The following is an 8,490-nucleotide window of genomic DNA, read 5'->3' as shown; positions in this document are numbered from 1 at the left end:
CCCCCCCCAGCAGCAGCCCCTGCTCGGACTGGGAGCTCACATCCTCATATTCCACCAGCGGGGTTACACCCCCGCCGCTACTAGCACCGCCACCGCCGTCCTGCTGCGGCTGGGGCAGCGAGAAGACCCGACGCTTCTCCGCCTCCTGCCCGGCGCGGGGCCCGCGGCGCCGCTTCTGCCGCCCTCCTGCGCGCCTCTTGCCTCTCGCCAGCCGCTTGACCTCCAGTGGGGGGCCAGGGCTGAAGCAAGAGGAGGAGGCCGCGGCGGCGGCGGCTGCGGCGGCGGCCGTGCCGGGAGTAGCCAGGAAGAGCAGAGGCGGCGGGGGCGGCGGCGGTTGCAGGAGCTGCGGCTGCAGGAGCGGCAACAGCAGCGGCGGCTGCTGAGGGGACAGGAATCGTCTCCGCTTGCGGCGTTCTTCCAACTTCTTCTCCGCCCAGCTCAGACCCCCGCCTCCCCCCAGCGCCGTGTCCGAGCTGCTCGGCATCGCCTAGAACCCGCCGCAGAGCGCGGCGCCGGTGCGGCCTCCTCCCGGGTCAGATCCTGGCCATCGCCCCCGCCGGAAACGGGAACAGCGGCGGCGGAGGGACACCCAGCAGCAGGGCCAGCCGGCGGACGCGCCACGATAATCCGGGTCGGGACTCGGGTCCCTGCGTTCCAGGTCACAGTGGGGTACGCAGCGGCCTCCGGGCCCGAGGAGAGCAGGAATCCGAGCGACAGAGCGCCAGATCTTGATCGCCGACCTATCCTTGGCAGCAAACACACCAGATGCGCCCGGCGCTACCCTGCGGGGGAGTCCGGAGTCTTCCAAGTGGCCCCAGGGTGGGGGAGCGGTCTCGGCCCGGCTCGCAGCTTGGGCAGGCAGGGCGGGCAGCGCAACGCGGAAGTACCACCTTCGTCGCCGCTTCACTCCATCGCGCCTTGACGTTGAGTGCGAATTCAGGAGAGGCGAGTGGGCGCGACAACAACACGCCTCGGCCGCCTCGTCCTCCGCGTCGACGTCGTCCTCTGGTGGTGGCGGCGACACACCGCGGACGCCTCGGAAGCGGCCTGGGCCTGACAACAACTCCCGGCCTAAGGCCTCGCGCACTCGGCGGCCCGAGGGGACGGGCGTCGGGGCGGGGCGAGGCGGAGGCGACCGTGCTGCGGATCACGGTTAGGGCAGCGAGTGTGCGGGACTGGGCGGAGGGCTGTTTCCGGGGAGATGGGGGCGGGGGCCTTTCTGAGGCTGTGGCGGTGGGTGCGGGCTCTGACTTTCTTCTTCCTTAGCCGCCGTCGCCGCCACGAGCTGAGGTGACGGAGCTACCCCTTTCCAGAGTCCCGCCCCCCCCCGCAACCACAAGGAGGCTCCTAGCGGGCGCGGCCCGCCCCGGTTCGCTCCTCCCCTTCCCTCTGCGATCCTAGTCGGGAGGAGGAGGGAGGGCGACGGGACTGGCTGGTTGGGCCCTAACCTCCACAACCCCTCCTTCTCGCTTCACTCTTTTGGCCTTTCCCCTCGGCCCAGACGCAAGGCCGGAGACGCGCACGCACGTCACGCTCCGAAAAGATCAGAGATGAGTGGTGATGGCGACAAGGAGGCGGGAACGATGTTGCCGCGCATCAGCGTGCTCGCTCCCGTCAGCGACCCAGCGGTCCGCACCGGAAGTGGCGTAACGAAGAAGCCGCTCCGCTTCCGGTGAGGGTGGGATAGTGAAAAGCGATTGAAGAAAGGGAAGTTTCGTGCACCGCCCACTCCTGTCGCCTGAACCTTGCGCAGGGGCCGTTGCTGGTCACGCCTGTTGCTTCTGTCCAGCGCGCAGACCCGACCTCCTCAAAGGTTCCGCAATGCCTTTCTTTTTAGTGAAAGGTCACAGCGGGAGCAAGAATCCCCGGAAACCCCCAAAGGAATACTGCAGTTAGTGGCCTTCTAGGCCGGCGGTCACCCTGGGCGTCTGCTTCCAGCTAAACTACAGGATTGGAACAGTTGCGGGAGGGGCACCCCGCAAAAGAAAGCGGAGGTGCAGTTAGCCACCCCGACTATCTTACATCCAAGTTTGCGACCCTATCTTAACTGAAATTTGGGTTATTCGGAGAATTTTAAGCTCAGGCTTCGATAATACTGGACTTTATCTTTTTAAAAAGCCTTAAATCAGGGGACTAAAAAAAAAAATGTCAAAAGCAGCTACTGAAAATCCCAAGTTTATAACCAGATACCTTGAAGTCAAAACTCCCAGGTCGAATGGGAGCTTCCCCCTTGGCATTTCACCCACTTTGGCCTTAATACTCATGGGCCTGTCAAATAACCACTCTGACCTTGCATTTGATTTCTTGCCTAACCCAGGTTATCTTTTAGTTATAGACTGGGTAGTTGGGATGATTCAATTAAAACCTAGATGGTTTATTGATTTAATTCGTTGAAAAGCTAAGTAGTCCACTCAAGGGTTACATATAGTCACTCCTTTACAAGTTTGTGTGTCCAGATCCTCAATTAGTTCTCAGTTCTCTTTTTTTAGTCAGTTTATTGGGTGCTCATACAACTCTTTTAACACAATCCCTACATCCATCCATTGTGTCAAGCACATTTGTACATTTGTTGCCATCATAATTTTCAAAACATTTTCTTTCTACTGGAGTCCTTGCTATCAGCTTCTCATTTTCCCCCCTCCCTCTCCTACCCTCCCTCCCTCATGAACCCTTGATAATTTATAAATTATTGGGGGTTTTTCATGTCTTACACCAATGTCTCCCTTCTGGTTCTCAGTTCTTAAACATGTGGCATCAATCCATATCTCGGTGTAAATCATCTTAACGAGTTTAACATCCACTACCACTGTAGTGGTTACATTTTGGGCTGCCAACTGTAAGATCAGTTTGAAGTCACTAGCTGCTCTCGGGCTTTCAACCCCCATAAAAAGTCTTGGAAACCCAAAAGAGCTGTTCTACTCTGCCTCATTGGGTTGCTATGAGTCAGAATCAACTCGATGGCAGTGAGGTTTCTTTAGAGCAGTGTATTTCAGACTGAACTGAAAGAATATAAAGGGTGTTTCCCAAAGGATAAACTAGGAGGCAAAGGAACCGGTAATTTAGAAGTGCTAAGCAGGCTTGGGTGGGTGTACTGTCGGTCGCTGTGCATAACCAGAAAGAACTAGTGAGGATGTTGGGAAGTTAAAAAGAAGGGTAGGAAGCAAGGTACCTCAAGACCAGTTAACAAGTGTTTTTTTCTCCATAAAAATGACACCTACCCGCATCATACTTTGAAATGCCTGGTGGAACAGGATGAGCAAACAGGTTTATCTGCTTTATCTAACAGTTTCTCAGATACGTAACCAGTTCCACCTAAGAATCTGTCATCTGTCTTAAATTTGCAAAGAAAGCATAATCCACACAGAAAGAATAGATCCCAGTGTAGAATCCAAACAGAAAACATGTATTAAATTATTTTTAGTGGGTGTCTCCTACCCACGTTTCCTCAAAGATCTGTCTTGAAGAGTGAGGAGAAGAAGGAGGAATGAAGCAGATAGAATTTCCCTAAGGCATTGGTCTAAGGTGTAGTGGAGTCTTCTCCCACTCAGCAACCCTATGTACAACAGTTCTGCCCTACCTTCCCAAACTCCAGTCAAGTGAAATTCCTTGGTATAGGTCTTCTACCTATAGTTTTTGTAACTCCAACCCAGTGACTGAATGAGAGCATGCAAATACGGGGTTGAGGATTCTTAATGCACTCTTGCCAGTACACTGTGTAAGAATCAGCCATCGCAGAAGCAGAAATAAAGAATCCCATGATGATCAAGAAAGAGTCACCCGCAAAGCACATGTGAGATCCCTCCATTAAGTGGCAGCAGCAGTCAAGGTACCAAAGGTCACATGCTGAAATAATGAGACTGAGCAGTGGTGTTTTCCAGCACATGGAATGAGTAAAATTGAGTGTGTATGGGCAGGAAGCTGGCTTGCAAAGTAGTGTGCCCTTTGAGCATTTATCAGCATTTTGCAAAACGTGTCCTGGTAGGATAGAGGCCAAGGGATCACTTGTGGCTGAGAGGCGGAGGACCAGAGAGAGACATGGCTGCTGCAGTGGTTGAGAAGAGCCACTACAGAAAAAGAAATGTATCCTTACTGATCTTTAGCATGACATGTAACCTGTTAATTCCAGTAAACCCTATAATCATGAGTATTTTGCAAATTCTTTCTGGCCATTATAATGGATTCTCAAACCCACTAGAGAAGTAGAATATCATGAGGGAGATGATTGATCTCAGAATAGGATAAAGAATGGTGGAGAGTAGAGGCATGTCTGACCACTGCCTAATACTAATCTTACTGGAAGAGGTGTGGAGTTGGATTTTCCATCTCCTTTGTGTAGCTGGAGGAAATGAGACATGGTTCCCACTCAAAACTACCGCTATATTTGAGCTCAGTGTTGCATCAGTTGTATCACTCCATCTCAGAGAGGCTCTTTTTCCTCACGGACCACTGCTTTTCCAAGCATGATGCCTTTCTTCAGGTGCATTCTGGCTGTACTTCTTCTAAGACAGACTTATCCATTGTAGCAGTTCAATACTCTGCCAACACCATAATTTAGTTATATCAATTCTTCGTTAGTCTTTCTTATTCATTGTCCTTTCACATGCATATGAGGTGACTGAATTAAGATGGCTTAGATCATATGCACCTTAGTTCTCAAACAATTTATTACACTTGATCTTAGCCAAAAGGCCAAGAAGCGATCTCTCAGTTTAAAGAGAGATTTGCAGATTTGCCCAATGCAATACATCATTTGATTTCCGAAATGATGCTTCCATTGGCATTGATTGTGAATGCAAATAAAATGAAATCCTTGACAAGTTAAATATTTTCTCCATTTCCCATGCTATTACCTAATGTCCCCAATGACAAAAGTTAATTAAAATATATACCCTGCATGCAGCCACCTGCCCACATTCTTCAAAATAATAACAATAGGATTCAAACTTGGACTGACTTCTAAACTAGAAGTCATCCATTTATATAAGCCTGTCTGCTCACCTAAATATAAGGAGATTAGAAATCACCATCTAGGATTATAATCTACGATGTTAGCTATGTATGTAAATTTCCAGCTGGTTTAAAATAAAGGTAAGATGCTTTTTTTGTTTTTTAATTTTTTTTATTTAACAGGTCATATCACACTTTATCGGCTGTTCTCAAAGTAAGGTCTGGAAACTAAGACCTGGTTCTGCACAGTCAAAACTACTTTAATAGTAATAAGACAATTCGTTTTTTACATTCTTATTGTCTCCCAGATGCCAGTGGAATTTTCCAAAGGCAGTATGATGTGAGGGCTTCATTACTGATAGCTAATAGAATGTGTGCTTCAATATGTGTTCATATATCTTTTAGTATGTTACAATATAGTAGGTTTTTTAAATGTGTAAACATTTATAATATGTGCAGAACTCGATGAGCCAATTATTTTCCAGAGGACCAATACAAAATTACAAAATCAGGAGCAAAAGATAGAAAGCACAAGGCAGACTGGTGAATTTAAATAGAACAATACAAAGAGTTAATTCATCTGATTTCAGATTCTACATTGCAACTAACCTTTAAGAAACTACTCTGGACCAAAGAATATGGCCCTTAGCCAGGCCTGGAAATGAAATTACCCCTATGGCTCACTTTTCACCCATACATCGTCATTGTTGTTAGATGGCATCAAGTAGGTTCCAACTCAGTGACCCTATGTACAACTGAATGAAATACCACCTGGTCCTGAACCATCCTCACGATTGTTTTTTTTTTTCTTTTTTAACATTTTATTAGGGGCTCATACAACTGTTATCCCAATCCATACACACATCAATTGTGTAAAGCGCATTTGTACATCGTTTCTCAAAACATTTTCTCTCCATTTAAACCCCTGACATTAGGTCCTCATTTTTCCCCTCCCTCTCCACTCCCCCCTCCCGCATGAGCCCTTGATAGTTTATAAATGGGTATTTTGTCATATCTTGCCCTGTCCAACGTCTCCCTTCATCCACTTTTTGGTTGTCTGTCCCCCAGGGAGGAGGTCACACACAGTTCCATGTAATCGGTTCCCTCTTTCCTACCCATTCTCCCTTTACCCTCCCTGTTTTGCCACTCACACCACTGGTCCTATAGGGCTCATCCGTCCTGGATTCCCTGTATTTTCAGTTCCTATCTGTACCAGTGTACCTCCTCTGGTCTAGCCAGTCTTGCAAGATAGAATTCAAGTCATGGTAGTGGGAGCGGGGAGGAAACCTTTAGGAACTAGAGGAAGGTTGTATTTCTCATCATTGTTACATCGCACCCTGACTGGCTCATCTCCTCCCCTAGAGCCCTCTGCAAGGGGATCTCCAGTGGCCTACTAATGGGCTTTGGATCTCCACTCCGCACTCCCCCCATCATTCACTATGGTAAGATTTTTTGTTCTGATGATGCCTTACACCTGATCCCTTCAACACCTCGTGGTTGCATAGGCTGGTGTGCTTCTTCCATGTGGGCGATTGTTTTTTTTTATGTGAGTTCTTTATTAAAACCACTGTGTCAATACATCTCATCTAAGGCCTTCCTCTTTTTTGCTGCCCATTCATTTGACTAAGTATGATATCCCCTTCAGGGACTAGTGTCTCTGATAACATGTCCAAAGTAAGTGAGATAAAGTCTCTTAAGGAAAATTGTTTGGGCTGTACTTCGTCCACACAGGTCAATTTGTTCTTTTGGCAATCTTAGGTACATTCTATTTTGGTAGCCAGTAGCACAATTCAAATGCATAGGTTTTTCTTTAGTCTTTCTTATTCAGTGTCCAACTTTCACTTACATATGAGATGACTGAAAACACCATGGCTTGGATGAGGTGCATCTTAGTCCTCAAGGTCCCTCCCTGCTTTGCAACCCTCTATGAGCTCTTGTATAGCAGATTGACTCAATGTAGTGTGTCATTTGATCTCTTTTTGACTGCTGCTTCCATGAGCATTGATTGCTCGTGATTTACCATCTTCAACCTCACATGGAGTAGTTCAATTTTTATTCTATAGAGTCTCTACAAATTGAAATTGATGATGGGAATGGGTTTGGTTTTTAGTTTTTGATTTATACTATGGATTTGAAATCCCAGATGGCACAAATGTGTGTTTGGCCACTAACCAAAAGATTGGCAATTTGAACCTACCCAGAGGCACTAGAATAAAAGCCTAGTGATCTGCTTCCAAAAAGTCACAGTTCTGAAACTCCCATGCAGTATTATTTTGCTCAGAAACACATGGGGTTGCCATGAGTTGGAACCAACTCAATACCAACCTGGCTTGATTTTTTCACTAAACTTTACAAATTTCAATTCTACCCTTTAAGTTTCTAATAGTTTACAATGGTGTGGTGTGCTGAAATTAATTAGTTATGGCTATTTTATCCATTTCTCTCTACCAAATTATTGGGTGGAGCCAGGCCAATAAAGTAGAGCACTCTAACTCATGTATTGGTCAGCTTTGTCATTCCCTAGTATAAGAGCCATATCAAAGGCAGAAAGATAGGATGTCCAGGACCATCAAGGAAGAAGAGCTACCAGGAAAACATGTTCATGATCCTCCCTGAAATGGTGGAGGCAGCAGAGGTCATACCATGACAAGACCAGAGGCACCAGAATAGAGGAGCCAAGCCGTTGAGAACATCAGTGAAGCAGATGCAGGTGGGTTACCTGACCCATGGAAGCATAGACCAAGCGATCATGTGACTGAAAGGCTGAGGACCAGTGAGAGATGTGGCTGCTGGCAGAGAAGAGGTGCTGCTGTGTACAGAAGATATCTTTAAAGTTTTCTGATCCTGGCTTGTGGTAACCTGATAACATCCCAAATGAAATCCCCTGGGAATTGTGAGTTCTGTATGGCCATTGCAACAGATTATTGAACCCAGAAGAAGAAGACCATGGGAAGAACTTTTGGTGTCAGACCAACATAAAGAAGTATGGAGGGTGGAGATCAGGCATATCCGACCTCTGCCTTGGACTGGTATGAGATTTTCCTTCTCCCTGTGTAGCCAGAGGAAGTTAGACATGGCTGCCATGTCATTTTCACAATATTCCAGAAGTAAAACTAGAATGTCTGAGGTAATTATATGATAAAATCTGGGGATCAACTTCACTGGTAAAACTTTGAAGTCATAAATGTGCCCTCCTAGGCTCACCTTTACTGTCATTCAGGGTTTCAGCAAAAGAATTTAGGAGTGGATCTAATAGTTTACGTGGTTGGTTTGCTGAAGCATAGGTTTCAAAATTACCTACAATTAGTCATATTAAAGAACCACACCTTCCTGTACTGTAGAAAACGATATCCAAAGGTTTGGGGATATTGGCATGTTAAACTGGATTTATTAGCGTAGATCCACGACCTACATAATGACTGCTCTAAGGACATATACCTTTTAACAAAATAGTGAAGAACAAATGTGTAAAAGAGCACCAGCATCTCTGAAGACTCTTGTGATCGCTGTTTTCTTAAGGCAGATTTGATGGTGGGAATTGCC

At 47.1% G+C, this 8,490-nt stretch overlaps 1 protein-coding gene across 1 annotated transcript in view; it reads right to left on the bottom strand.

The window, feature by feature from the left end:
- CDK13 (cyclin dependent kinase 13) overlaps positions 1-589 on the bottom strand; it is a 131,422-nt gene extending 130,833 nt beyond the window's left edge. Inside the window, exon 1 of the mRNA XM_045286284.1 lies at positions 5-589. Within this exon, the coding sequence (XP_045142219.1) occupies positions 5-484 (480 nt within the window). The 5' untranslated portion in view covers positions 485-589. The remainder of the gene's footprint in view (positions 1-4) is intronic.
- Positions 590-8,490: the final 7,901 nt, after the last annotated feature.

The sequence above is a fragment of the Echinops telfairi genome, unplaced genomic scaffold (assembly GCF_000313985.2).
Source record: "Echinops telfairi isolate 266 unplaced genomic scaffold, ASM31398v2 ScPeMD7_7;HRSCAF=31, whole genome shotgun sequence".
Lineage (NCBI taxonomy): Eukaryota > Metazoa > Chordata > Mammalia > Afrosoricida > Tenrecidae > Echinops > Echinops telfairi.
Note: the sequence above shows the minus strand (reverse complement) of the source record. Positions and strands in the feature narration are given on the sequence as shown.